We start from the raw sequence: 14,466 nt of genomic DNA, 5'->3' as shown, positions 1-14,466 counted from the left end.
TTCCCCCACACTAGAGCGGTTTGCTAAACCAACAAACAGGAAAACAGTCCCGGCCTGCAGCAGCAGCAAGGGTTGCAGGGCACCCAGCATCTGGGCTCTCATTCTCTACTGAGAGCACCACCCAAGCTGCCCATGGCCGTTAGGCAGGGGGTTTGTGTCCAGCTGGGACAACACCGTGGGAGTCTGTCAAGAACGAAAGTGTAAATTTATGTGGCCGATTTGAAGAGCCCCCCCCCTTTTACTAAAGAGGAATGTAATCAAGCTCTTCACACTTCACAGTCCTTATATCACACACAGACTAAACTCTGGAACTGGTGCTCTCAGCAACGCTGCTCCCCAGAGCCCCGAAGGCTTGTACGAGAATTAGAAATGAGATGAACCTACTATTTACTGTGTTCTTTGAACGGCACAACGAGAAAGAGCAGACTCGCTTGTGTAGAGATGTGGAAGAATTCCACAGATGTGACGTCGTACATTGTAAATTATCCATGGTGTGGCAGCAATTAAGTAGAGACGAGGAAGTTAAAGGAGAGGCTAGTTTTAAGGAAACGCCGAGGGTGTGCAGGGCAGGCTTTGGGGATCCCAGCTATATTCCGCACCTTGATCTGAGGGCAGCTACAAGGGTTCTAAATTTTGTTGTATGTGTGGCTTATGTCTACAAGTTAACAGTTAAGCATATTTTAGTTAGAAAACAAAATTTTGTCTAAAATTTTACTCATTAAAAACGATATAGTTCGGCCAGGCAGCAGTGGCGCACGCCTTTAACCCCAGCACTCCAGAGGCAGAGGCAGGCGGATCTCTGTGAGTTCGAGTCCAGCCTGGTCTACAGCAATAGTTCCAGGACAGACTCCAAAGCTACAGAGAAACCCTGTCTCAAAAAGCAAATAAAATAGTTTCTTTGATTAAATGATAAAGAATCACACAATTCTTGTTTCCTCTTCAACATGGAAAACCTGGAGTTTATTTCATTTTTGGTTGTAGTGACTGCATTCATTTAGGTAGCTTATTTCTTCTCTCTTCTATGACTTTGATTTTTAATTTTCCAATCACCACATGTGTATGCCACTTAAAATTCTTTTGTGTGTAAATTACTGGTAAAAAGCATACAAAACAAAAACAAGGTAGTTGGTTTACCCTTTGTAATTAAATGAGAAGAGACCAAAATGTCCACTAGGTGGAGACAAAACCAAAGACCTAATCTAATACATGCACGCACAGACAAATGCACAGAAGCAATAGAAATGAAACCTATTGTATTACCAAAGTCAATACATTAAATCACATGACTTAATTGCATTGTAGTAAAAATCTGGGTGAATGTATTTTACATTGTATGTTTAATTCTTTAGATTAGAACAGGTCTCAAGAACTGTTAACCTGTTTGTAATGAATAAGTAATGGGATGCTTCCTGCTGTTATTTCTTTAGAGAGGTAGACCCTATACTGGCTTCAGCATCTCATCTCAGTTCCTACAGTCCTAAGTTATGTTCAAAAATAGCCAATCCTCCTTCTCTAGTAAGCAGCCATCATTTAAAATTCATGGAATGGTCCCAGTGGATTGAATTTCAGGGCAATTGGATTTGCTTCCTCATCTGTCAGTTAACGGGGAAGCTGCTCCTTATAAGGACTTGCTTGCTTGGGGTTTTAAAACTCCAGTGTGATTGGTGTAATACAAATTTTTTGATAATTTACAAGATCCCAAAAGCCTCCAAGAAAATATACTTCCTAGAATTTGGACAAGATCATCATGCGTCCCTATTTGCTGTAGAAAAACAAAAAGATAAAATTAGTCATCCTTGGATATCTACCTTCAAGAATCATCCTCATTGAAACTGGGAGATGTCATTCTGTAAATATGTTTCTCGAATTGGTTAATGAATAAAACACTGTTGGCCAATAGGAAAGCAAGACAGGCGGGACTAGGAGAGAGGAAGGAGTAGGGAGGAGATGCAAGATGGAGGACGGAGAGAGCAGAGCGCCAGCCCCTCTCTCTGGTAAGATGAGAGCAGGTGGAAATGCTTAGATTAATAGAAATGGGTTAATAATTAAGACAGAGCTAGCCAATAAGAAACACTAGTAACAGGCCAACAGCATTTATATCTCATACAGCATCTCTGTGTGCTATTTGGGGCTGGTGTGGCTGTGGGACCAGACTGGCGGGGGTGGGGGGAGGAGCTACTCCTAACTGGGTGTGGCAGCCCATACCTGTAGTTCTAGTCCTATCTGTGGGCTGAAGCAGACGGCTGTGAGGTCAAGCCAACCCAGGGTATAGGAGAGTCTGTCTCCCAAAATCATTCAAAGAAACCAATTGCAGTATGCTTCCTGCACAAGACCTATATTCTGTACAAAGGGCTGTAAAAGAAAAATGATTTTTGAAAGCCATGTCTGCCTAAATGCCACTATAATCAATAGGTAGAAAGTTCCAGTCTGTCTTGGGATCCCTTGTCCAGCCATTGTGCAGTCTGACTGTTGGCCATGTCACCAGACAGATGTAGGATTTGCCTTTCTGTCTGAAAATGAGTTTTTCCACACTCACCCCCCCCCAGAGGATCATTCATTTGAAGAACAAGGAGGCCAGTATGTTATGTACACCTGGGTGTATTTCTGCTTTACCGGCTGTCTAGGGCCACGCACTGATGCTCTACACCTGGGTGTATTTCCACTTTATGGGCTGTCTAGGACCACGCACTGATGCTCTACACCTGGGTGTATTTCCACTTTACGGGCTGTCTAGGACCACGCATTGATGCTCCATTTCTAATCTTCAAGTGAGGCAGGGGAAGTCGCCAGCTGTTTTCATCACAACGAAATAAATTAGCAACAGGGTTTGCTTGTTTATATTTTTATGCCACAAACTGAAGTTTGCTTCTTATTGCGCAATTGTACCTGTGTGAGGGGGTGTGGGGTAGGAATGTCGTTTCTAGGCTGGGACGCAGAGGGAGATAGGGAAGGTTCACGTCACTGGGCATGATGTCTCAGTTATGAAAATGTCTTCGTTCTAGATGTCTACTGGGCAGTCCTGTGCCTGTGGGCAGTGACACTGGTCTCTGCACTTAAAATTTTAAGAGGGCAAGCCTTATGATAAATGTTCTTCCCATGCCACCAACAACAAAAGGGGAATTATTTTACATAATGGAAAAATAGCATGGAATTTTACATGGAAGGAGAGATCAAATTAACACATTTGTGGCCCACATAAAATGTGTATTTCACATGTGGCTTTGTGGCATACATATTTAAAATGTAGATGTAAATGATCACACTTAAAAGAGTGGGCTGGGGGCTGGAGAGATGGTCCTGAGTTCAATTCCCAGCAAGCATGTGGCTCACAACCATCTGTAATGAGATCTGGCGCCCTCTTCTGGCCTGCAGAACTCTGTAGACAGTAAAAACAGTGGGCTTCAGGACTCAGGCAGTAAGAATACTTACTGCTCTGCCCAGCACCCACATCGGCCACAACTGTCCAATCTCCAGGGACCTGACTCAGGCTTCTGGCTTCTGGCTCTTTGGGTACTTACCCTCACACGCATACATACAACTGAAAAGTAAAAGTGGATAGTAAGATATACCTACTAAACCTTTACAAACAAATCCAATTTCTCCGGATATTCTCTATGTTCTCAACCTGCCAAGACGGTGTTAGAGGGAGTGGATTCCACTCTGTGTCCTGGTAGGCTAGCTAGAAATATACACTTATTGCTGGATAATGTTCTGCCTTTCTTTTTATGTAAAGACAAGTCTGTAAAATTCATTGCAACTTTATTCTGTAATACAATAAAATTTACATTTTCAATCATGCGAACTACTGAAAATCAGGATGTAGCTCTGCTCTCCACTGAATCACAGAAATTAGAATTTTCTAAAAATAAAATCATTTGACCTAAGAGATAAATTTCCTAGAGACCAAAATTAGGAGTAGGGAATGTTTCCTTCCAAACAATATCCAGTATCAGGCAGGTCTCTTTTCCTAACTGTATATGTTAGTGTGGTGTTTGATTGTATTTAAATGAGTTCATCAATGAAATATAAGAAATGTAAAGCAGAATTGATGACTCCCTAATTTTTAAGTATATAATGGTGTCCTAATTTCATTTATGTTGCCGTGACAACATGTCCTGACCCGGGGGGGGGGGGGGAACCCTTAGGAAAGAAAGGTCTGTCTCTCTCTCTCTCGTCTTTCTGTCATGCTCTACCTTATCTTTTGAGGCAGAGCCTCTCACTTCTCCTGAAAATAGGCTTTTCTTTTCTGCTGGACTGGCTGCAGTGCAGTGAGCTCTGGGGACCCTGCTGTCTCCCCTTTACTCATGTTGGGATTGCAGCTGTGTGCCATCATGCTACCACACCTGGCTCTGCCATCCGAGCATCTCCCCAAACCCTCATTTTTATTATTGAAATCTTCCCATGTTAGGGAGCTCGCAGCACTTGAAAAGGCCCCTGTCCTTCCTGGGCTCAGTATAATTCTCCAGTTTCCACTACAGTGCCTGTCAGAGATGAAATGCTGAGGACATTGTACTCATAGAGGGAGAGAAGCCAAACCAATGAGGTAGCGGCTTGCTTTTAGGCCAACTTTGCAGCCTTGCTTCAGTGATGAGATGTCCGAAGGATGCGGCCATGTCATCAACTCCACAATGAGGACTACTAAAGGAACCTGAGTTCTGGATGGATAAAATGATGGCCCAGAAATGAATGCTTTTATAGATTTTTTTCATTTGCTCAGTATTAATAACAATCCATCTTGAAAAAAGGGGAAATGAAGAAACTAATTTGGCGGGCTTCAGGAAGATGCAAACAGAATGAACCATGACCCATTCAAGGCCTGGCATTCCCCATAGGTACGTTTTGTCTCAGGGTCTCTTTTCTCCAGTCCTTGTAATGGATTTCTTTAAATGTTTTTTGCTTATTCCTTATTTTTTTTTTTTTTTTTAGTTTACTTATTTTTTTAACTTGTTCTTATTTTGCTTATTCCTTAATTTTCCTGTTGAAGAAACCTTTGCTACATGGCTGGAGCCTTTGAATTGGGGTAGGAAATTTTTTTCTTTAAGTCCAGTTGCTTGAGTCACTGAGATAGACTCTATGCTGCTAATTTTACTGGGAATGTATGACAGAAAACTATAGCCCAGGAAGAGCCGCTGTCAGTCTTCCAGGATGCAAACGCTTAGGGCAGGAAGGGCAACTATAATGCAGTGAATAAGTACTCTATATTGCATGTGCTCCTTGCAACATTTCAACAGACTAAGACCTGTACTTATTTGTCTGAAGTCACATGTAAGTGTCAGTCTGGGCATTTAAAGTCTGCAAAGCCTCCAGGGCACTGGCTCTCCACTTTCCTGGCACTGCGACCCTTAATACAGTTCCTCATGTTGTACTGACCCCAACAATAACATTATTTTATTGCTACTTCACAACTGTAGTTTTGCTGCTGTTATGAATCATAATGTAAATGTCTGATATGTGTCCCCTGTGGGGTCTCGATCCACCATTGCTCTGAGGATTATGTTGGGCATGTGTCTGTTCCATGCAGTAGCCAGCACTCAAGTGTGGCTGATGGCAACTTGAAATGTGGCTAGTGTGAGTCAAGATGTGCTACAAAGCACACTATAGCTGGGCGTTGGTGGCCACGCCTTTAGTCCCAGCACTTGGGACGCAGAGGCAGGAGGATCTCTGTGACTTCTAGGACAGCCTGGTCTGAAGAGCGAGTTCCAGGACAGGCTCCAAAGCTACAGAGAAACCCTGTCTCGAAAAACCAAAACAGCAAAAACACACTATACTTTGAAAATACTCTATGGAAAATATACATTTAAAGATGTGTATTTCTTCATTCATTTATGCGTGTGTTGCTATGTGCATGTGTGGAGGAGAGAGAGCTTTGGGAGTCAGTTTTCTCCTGCCAGCATATTTGTCCCAGGAATCAAACTTAGGTTCTCAGGCTTGGTGCCAAACCCCTAACCAACTGAGCCATCTCTCCAGCTCTAAGTTTTTAAATATGCATTTATGTCGAGATGAGCATTTTAGATGTATTGGTTTACATATGTATTTTCTTAAAAATTAATGTCACCCACTTTATTATGGCTGTCAGGGAAAAAAACCTTAAAACTATGCATGAGGCTTATATTATGTTACCATGCTAGCAGCACTGACTTAGATTCTCAGAAGTAAAATTTGAGGTTTTAAAAAAAGTTTCCAGGAATTAAAATCACCAACTGCCTACACTAGATCCTTTTTCTTCTGAATAGATTTCACGTTGATTTACAGAAAGTATTGTCTTACATGTGCATCCAAGAATCCTGCAGGGTTACATCATCCCCTAAAGGCACTATGGATGAGAGGGTTCACACTACAGAATAGCCAACTCCACAGTTCCTAGAGCCACTTCAGGAAGGGTGATGGTACCCTGTCATTTACCTGTCAGTCTGTCTTTCAATCAGCCATCCTTGCGTGCATTCGAGATAGTCCATTGGAGATTGATTTTGGTAAGAGAGCTATGTCTCAGGCAGCCTCAGGCTGCTTTTGGTCCTATGTTTACCATGGTGGCTCCCATCAACTAGAAACAGTGTCCTCAGCTCTCTAGTATAAATAAGGACTCCACAAATCGTATCACTGACAGCTCTGTTGTGGGCTGGAAGGCTCTCTGGAACACCTACTATGGGCCTTTGAATTCTTTCCACTGAGCAATAAAAGGTACTTCTTTCTTAAGCATATAAATTTATCAAGATTAAGCCCTTAGTTATGAAAGACTGTAAACTTCTTTGGAATAATTCCCCAGATAAAGGGAAACTTTGCTTATAAACTGCATAAACTGGAAAGTACAGGTATGTAGCAGCACCCAGGATGAGGGCCCTTTGTGGACAGGAGTCTCCTAAATGTAAAGAAAACGAGGGGGGGGGGAGGAAGAAAAGGAAAGGAAGGAAGCAAACAGGCCGAATAGCCTTCTGGGAAAGTGGACTTCTATATGGCCATTGCTTTCTGTGACAGCCAGTTTGGGTTACACAGACATCTATCTTAAAAAGCCACAATTAAATGTTTCAAATACGAGTTTCTTTGGCAGGTACATGGCCCATTTCCAAACAGTGCTATGGCCAAAGGCTCCTTGACTGTCAGGCTAAGAATGCACCGTGCTTAAGCAGTCTACGGATACGTGCAGACTTTTCTCTGTCACGTTTGCATCACCCCCTCGGACAGACTTAAAAGAAAGCTAGCTGCCCTCCACGTCCTTGTGAAGCCATTGTGTCAGATACGTAAGAACAAGGGCACACTCAAACCCCAATTTCTGAGACTGTCATGTAATCCAATCATTTAGTAGCTTTCAAGAGATAATCCAATACTGTTCTAAAATCATTTCATATATGTATGTATGTATGTAATATATAATATATCTGGTGTTTTGTCTGCATACCTGTGCACCACATGGTACATGCAATACCCATGGAAACCAAAATAGGGCTTTGATTCCCCTAGAACTGGAGTTACAGACGGGTGAGTCTCCATGTGGGTGCTCGAGAAAGTAAATCTGGGTTCTCTGGAAGAGCGGCCAATGCTCTTAACACTGACTCATCTCTCCAGCCGCACATATATTTGATTAAACAACCACTATTTAATCTAAGCTGACTGAGTTATGTGGGTTGGCCCAAGATAAAGTTGGGTCGACATTTAAAAATGTCATTGGAGGCCTGGAGAGATGGTTCAGCAGTTGAGGGGCACCGGCTGCTCTTCCAGAGGACCCGGGCTCCATTCTCAGCAACCACAGGCGGCTTACAATGTCTGTAATGACAGTTCCAGGGGACCCCACACCCTCACAAGGGCAAAAGTGACATCTGAAAGGACTGTTTAGTGTTTTACTTTTCTTCTTGCTATAACCAAACTTTAGAAACAAAACAAAACCAAGAAACGCCCTAGGGAAAATCGCATCTTTTGCTCAAGAGGCAACCGTGGTACGGAAGACAGCAGTTTATGGGGCCGCTGCTGACCCTGTACCTGGTACAGGAGTGCGCACACACTGGTTGTTAGCTTGCTTTCTTTTTTATTAATCTGGGACTTGAGCCCATGTGATGGTGCTACCCACATCTGGATCTCTGTCTTCGGTTAACCTTTCTAGAAATTCCCTTCCAGACACGCTAGGGGCCTACCTCCCGGGTGAGTGTACGGTGACACTGAGGATGGGCCTCTAGCTCTCATGTGGAGAAGGCTCTGGGGATACAGCGGGCTAAGGAGTCCATCTCAACTGTGTGGCAGACACCAGGAGAAAAGTCAATGCAGTTTGAACAAATGTGTCACAGAACCAGTGAAGTTATATGCAAGTTAAAAAGAAGCCATGACTTCTTCATTGTCAGAGGTTACATCTACTTCTATTTCCCCTGAGTCACCATCCATACTGTGGGCTTTGTTGTTGCTGTTGTTTGTAAGGAAGCCGAGCCACTTGCTGTTCTGGTCCCACATGACAATCATTCCTCACTGTTACAGTTCCTTGTGCCTTTGCCTTTGTCACGGCTTACACAAACTGCGGGCTGTGGGGTGGTGGGGACGTTTCCTAGAATTCATGCATCTAGGTGAGTACCTCGTCCAGCGGGCAGAGACAGGTGACCCTGGAGGGCAGCTTTACTCTCTTGGACCAGGTACAGTTGAGTGTGTCTAGTGGAGGCACTGACTGGCCATAACAGTAAGGTTCACATGGGTTGGCCAGGGTGAGGTGGGACTGTCCCCTGGGTTATGAGGAATATGGTGGGGGAGGCAGTGTAACGAATTCAAGGATTAAACACCTCCCTAGCTGCTTTCCTCAGAGCGGCCTACATCTTACAAAACATCCAAACGTTGCGCACTTTTTTAAACTTACAAAGATGCGCGTCACTGATTTGTTAGCGCTTCCTACTTGGAATGAGAGCAACTGGAGATGTAGAGAAGAGAAGATGCCAAACTGCACCAGTGTTGAAGATGAAATTCTGGGGTTAGCTTACAAAAATACACACCAATACACTAAACACCGAACAAAAACCCAGAGTATGGGGTATTTAAAAATACTTTTCTTTTAAATCAGCACCAAAAAAATACCCTTAGCTTCTGTATTACCTGTGTCCAGTTAAAAGTACTCTGCAGCATTCACCACAGATACATCCAAACACCTGTCAAATACATTTTGACATCAAGCTTGAGCAGGTCACTTGGAAGAAAACTGTGATTCATACAACAATAATTGAGTAGTGAGAAACCGGCTGTCTATGGGGCTGCTTTACCTCTCACACATAGGAGGCACTGGGACTTTGAAGCGTGAGGAAATTACTAGCGCCGTTAAGACGGGGGTGAAGAGTTTGTGCAGCCTTCCACGATTTCAAAGAGGTAGTGGTAGATGCTGGTCCTCCTGGCGATATCGGAGGCAGTTTCCTGTGAGTTGTTCTTCAGCCCCGGTTTGATGTAACGATTCATCAGGAGCAGCTCCAGGGTTTCCCTGCTGTCCCTGTTCCCAGCAGCAAGGTGCAAGGGGGTCAAGAGGCCTTTGGTTTGGGCGTTGATGTCTGCATCGTGCTGAAGTAAGAAAGAGGCTACCCTGGCATTGTTCCACTTACAAGCACTGTGCAGCGGTGTCCAGCCATCCACAGTCACTGCGTGAACATCTGCCCCCTGTGCCACCAGCTCACGAACAATGTCTAAGTGTCCACTGTAGGCTGCTCGGTGAAGAGGCGTATACTCATCCTCATCCCTAGTGTTCACTTCAGTGGCCTTCTCAGAAAGCAGCCTCTGCACGGTAGCAAGCTAAGGAAGAAAGGAAGAGAGCCTTCAAAGTCCAACCCAAAGCCAAAGGTAATTGTATCACCCAGTGGCTGTGGACTTTTAAGATTTTCCCTAAAGGGGAGAAGTCACAGGTTCATTACACTCAGCTGCATCTCGACAACCAGATTCCCTGACTATCACCCCATACATTTATCCTACTCCAATAGATGCTCATTGCCCAACGCCTTGGCCTTAATCGAACAAAGGGTTTAACTGCGTATTTCAGTTAGCTTTGTAAAGCAAACCTAACTTTTGTATAGTAGTTTATCAATATACATAGTATATGAACCAAAAAATAAAAATGAAACTAACAGTAGAAAAAGTGACATTGAAGCAACCTAAAGACTAATGCGCTCAACTCCTCCTACAGACAAGCTCAAGTACATGTCATGTTTCTGGGCATCAAGTTTGGGCTTGGACATGGATCTCTGACAGAATACATTGTGTGCTGGGATTATACAGTGTCAAACCCTTTCTAGTTCTTTCTTCATCAACTCAGATATGGGAGAATTTAGTAGAATTAAGTACAAATGGTCAAGTGGGAAGAATTGATTTTGGGTACTTGTTTTAAATAACTCAGGGCAAATTTGTCTTGACTTTCTTGTAAGACTTTTTGAGGAGTAAATCGTGCAGGAAGACACTTGATGGAGTTGTCATCTAAGTAAATTTCCATCTTACCTATCCTTAGCAATACTTACCTGTAGAATAATCCTAATGATCTAATTAGAGGGTTGTTAATAATTACCCCCAGACCTCCCAACATCTAATCAGTTTATAATGCAATGTACATTTTTATACACACTTTCATTTGACATTCCCACATAAATGGGACATATATTAAGCTGCCATTTTTTAAAGACAAGAAGTTAAAAGGGTCAGAAATGGTGGAATAACCAAAGATAAAGCTAGAGGTTCAGGAGCAGGTCTTTGCGCTCCAAACCAAATGCTTTTCCAAGTACGTAATTGTTTCTTTTTTTACCCGATTTTTTTCAGCAGCCCACAGAAGCAATTTGCTTGGATCTTTTTCCATTTTTTTCTCTTGCAATTGATACCACTCTTCCTGTTTCTCCTCTTGCTCCTCGTCGTCATCAGAGTCGCCTACCCAGAGACTCTGCGTACCAGTGGGAATCAGGTGTCTGTGTGTCTCCAACAATTCAAGCTGATTAAACTGCTTAGAAAAATCTAGAGAGTTCTCTGGGTCTGGTTTTTCGTCATCGCTTATTTTTTCTTTTTCCATTTTTCCTAATAAATAAAAAGCATTTCAAGCAGTTTTTCCAGAGACAAATTCTATCTGCACTGTTTGATTCACTCCGATCTGAAAACACAAACACAGCCATCATTAGACATTGGTAAATGGAAATCAGCAACATGGTACCAACCTTGCAGACAAGACAGACAAACTCTGTCATAAAGTCCTAAGTGTTTTCTTATAATACCCGTTACATTTACTGAATATTGGAGCTCAGAGGTTCCTGTTATCTATGATCATTTATAGTCTTTATCATTTTAAAAAGTTTTCTTCTACTAAGTAATAGACATAAATGCCTTAATATGAATCTAGTAACATATATACTGAGACAGATGGAACCCAGGTTCAGGGAGTACTCAGGAGGGCCACCATTCACCCAGTCCTAAAAGATTAAAGTTTTCCAGTGGGCAGAGATGATTGCTCTGCTAGCCAAGTGACATGAGCTTAAAGTGTCACCCAGAATATAAGCATGAGTTAAAGAAAACAAGAAGTTACTCTGGAAACCATTTATCACTCTCTTAACTATATTTGTTGAACTTTGTCATTTTTCATTGATATTTTCAAACGCTGCCACTTTCATTCTCTGTTGAGCCGATTAGATTTCTGTCTAAGGTTTATTCTTTTAGGTGCTATCTCTTCTTATTCTGCCATAAACCTTTTAAGGATAGGCCATATTCAACTTAGATTTGTGTGTGTGTGTGCCATTTGTATGTAATCCCCATTAAAAACTATTCGTATCGTTACATTTAAGACCCATCATTTAATTTTGCTTTGAATAGCCTCTAAGAGTAACTAGTCAGTTATTAAAAAAAACCCTCATGGTTTTGTTCTATTTAATTTCATGTGTTTAACGTTTTGTTGTCCTAATAAGCTTCATTACTAGTGACGAGAACACCAAGATCATGACCAGTAACAATGTAGGACCTAAAACTGCACTGTGAAATGTAAAAATTCCACTGAGGTTTGTAAGATCTTGACCAGGCTCTTTTTTTTTTTTTTTTAAAGAGCTACCAGAACTATTTTCCTGCAGTTTTCAAGTTTTCCTTTCACCTTAACTTACTACGTCATTAAACGCTTAACATGCTAGTACCATACATCACCGCCCAGACCGCAGCCCCGTCCCACGCCTGTCGTTGCCTGTTACTTCGGACTTTACCGTTCCAGACGTAAGCTTGGTATATTTAATCTAGAAATAAAAGCCAGATGGGCGTCCTGGTTGCGGGTACAAAGCTCGATGCACACCGTTGTGGAGGAGTAACGGGGTGTCGCCGCCTCGAAGGGACCGCTCCACTCGGGGAGACTGACTCTGCCTCCGGGGAGATGGAGCGCCCCGCCCCGGTTCAGCTAACGCCAGGCGCGGCGCAGCCGGACCGTCCGGGGTCGGGCCGGGCTCACAGCCGCCCGCCGCCGCCGCACGGAACCGCGCGGAGCGCACCGCTTCCGGGTCCTCCCCCCGCCGCCTCTGATTGGCTGCGTGCGGGCCGGAGCCATTCCCTAGCCAATGAGAGCGAGGAAGGCCTGTGACGCAGACGCGCGTCCGCGGGTCTCGCGAGAGGTGCAGACGCGGCTCTCCCGCGCCGAATTCGGGTTTGTGAGTGCCGAGTTGTCGCCGTGGCGGCTCCCGCCGTCGTCGCCGCAGCCCGCGGCCTCGCTGTGGGCTCTGACCACTCGGGTTGGGGGAACCGAGGCCTCGCCCCGGGCTTTCCGCGCGGGGTTCGCGGCGGAAGTCCAGGGTGCGCGGGGCCGCTGTGGAAGAGGGGCCGGGTGGGCCGGGAGGAGTGCGGGCTCTGCGTTCCGGCCCGGAGCCCCGCGCGTGCACGGCCGTCTGTGCCGGCAGCGCCGCCCGCTCGGGGGTCGCCGAGCCGAGCTGTCACGCACACACGTGCTTGGCCATGCATTCGCGCTTTGCATGGCAGCTGCCCCGTCTGCCAGTGTTAAGGGTGCGGTGGTCTCTCCTCCAAAGCCCGGTAGCTGAAATTTATGCGCGGAAAGAGTTAGGTTTGAGCCTCTGTGTCCAGGGATTTTCTACACCCGGATCTCATTTAGAAATCAGGAGAGAAGTAGTCACGATCGTGCAATCAGGGTCTCACGTGGAGATCCGACTTTCTCTATTCTCAGGTCATGAAACAGCTACACTAAGAGTTGAAGATGAAAACTGGCCTTTTCAAAATTGCCGGTGCTACCCTGCAACTGAACTCGCGTGGGTGAATTATGCGCAGCCTTTATAAGATGTGTATTTTGATATTTATTTTTAGAGTTTGGAATCGGGTGGCCTTTCCGACATACCTGAACGGAGGAGCCCAGGGTACTTGAAGAGGAACTCTACCCCAGAGGAGCTCTGCCATAAAAATGAGCCCCACAGATCCACTGTAAGCCTGACTTATTAACTGTGTTGACCTTAAGAGAAAACCTGACACTCTAACAAAAACAGCAACAGAAGTTGTTAATGAACAGACTATCACCAAAGTCATGCCTGGCGCACTTAAGAGCACACTCTGTGTGCGTATTAGCAGAAAGATAATATGGAGTTGTAGGAGTGTGTTGCAGTAACTTATTACATGGCCTTGCAGGAAACTTCATGCTCACATGCTTTGTGCAAAGTGCAGAGTCTATAGATAGCCTTTTAGAGTAAGTTGCTCTAGGATTGAGTAAATGGGAATGAATTTGAGTGAAGTGGAAACACAGAAGAACTATGAAGTTGTGGTGGGGGCTTGAACGTGGATGAAGTCTTCCTCTCTGGTTTCAGGTTCTCGGAAGGCCAGCAATCCTCTGGGCTTGCCGTGTTTTGTTTTTCATTTGTATTTAGTCTAAATGAGAGAATTAATGTGGGATCACATACCCTGGGAGGGAATGGTGTGTGAGCCGAGAAGCTTGTGGAGTAGCCAGGACTCCATGAGGTTTCTGAGTGTGGAGTTGTATACAAAATATATTTTGAATTCAAAGTGGATCAGTGAAGATAGCCAGTTCGTTTGTTTTCTATGCCCTTTAGTCTTGTTTCTGCTACTAGTGTGTAGTGAGTGAGTTATCTTCTCTGTATCTGGCCTTCATATTTTTTAGAGATAGTGGCTGTGCCTGCCTCTTCCCCTCTGGGGACTGATGAGATCTTAGATATGGAAGTATTTTAAAGAACTAAACTTAGTGCTAAGAAGTTTAGTGAGTGTTAATAATGATGAAGCTGCTGGTTCACATGAAAATACCTTTATCAAATTTTGTTTGGGTTTAGACAACTCTTTTGTTACCTAGCCAAGTTTATTATTGAAGAACAGTGTAAAGAACAGAGTCAAGCAGTTGTTCTCAGGGTTTGGGATGTAAGCAGCTAGTATAAAACTATTCTTAAACTTAGAAGAAGACTTTTACATGACTTGCCTGGAAGAGTGTACAGTCAGTAACAGGGAAGCAAAGCCTTTTTGGTTTTTATGTAGCAAAGTAGGGAACAGATCTGGCAGTGTATCCAACTG

At 44.0% G+C, this 14,466-nt stretch overlaps 2 protein-coding genes across 2 annotated transcripts in view; one reads left to right on the top strand and one right to left on the bottom strand.

Annotated features, from left to right (window-relative positions):
• Positions 1–8,972: 8,972 nt before the first annotated feature.
• Positions 8,973–11,127, bottom strand: Ankrd49 (ankyrin repeat domain 49). Its single transcript, XM_051198890.1, has 2 exons — positions 10,739–11,127; positions 8,973–9,741 (listed from the first exon to the last, which is right to left on the bottom strand). Exons 1-2 carry the CDS (start codon positions 10,994–10,996, stop codon positions 9,280–9,282), a joined length of 720 nt encoding a protein of 239 aa, XP_051054847.1. The 5' UTR covers positions 10,997–11,127; the 3' UTR covers positions 8,973–9,279.
• A 2,142-nt stretch (positions 11,128–13,269) lies between these two features.
• Positions 13,270–14,466, top strand: part of Mre11 (MRE11 homolog, double strand break repair nuclease) — a 46,408-nt gene continuing 45,211 nt past the window's right edge. The window contains exon 1 of the mRNA XM_051198864.1: positions 13,270–13,377. Within this exon, the coding sequence (XP_051054821.1) occupies positions 13,358–13,377 (20 nt within the window). The 5' untranslated portion in view covers positions 13,270–13,357. The remainder of the gene's footprint in view (positions 13,378–14,466) is intronic.

This window comes from Phodopus roborovskii, unplaced genomic scaffold, assembly GCF_943737965.1.
Source record: "Phodopus roborovskii unplaced genomic scaffold, PHOROB, whole genome shotgun sequence".
Taxonomy (NCBI): domain Eukaryota; kingdom Metazoa; phylum Chordata; class Mammalia; order Rodentia; family Cricetidae; genus Phodopus; species Phodopus roborovskii.
Note: the sequence above shows the minus strand (reverse complement) of the source record. Positions and strands in the feature narration are given on the sequence as shown.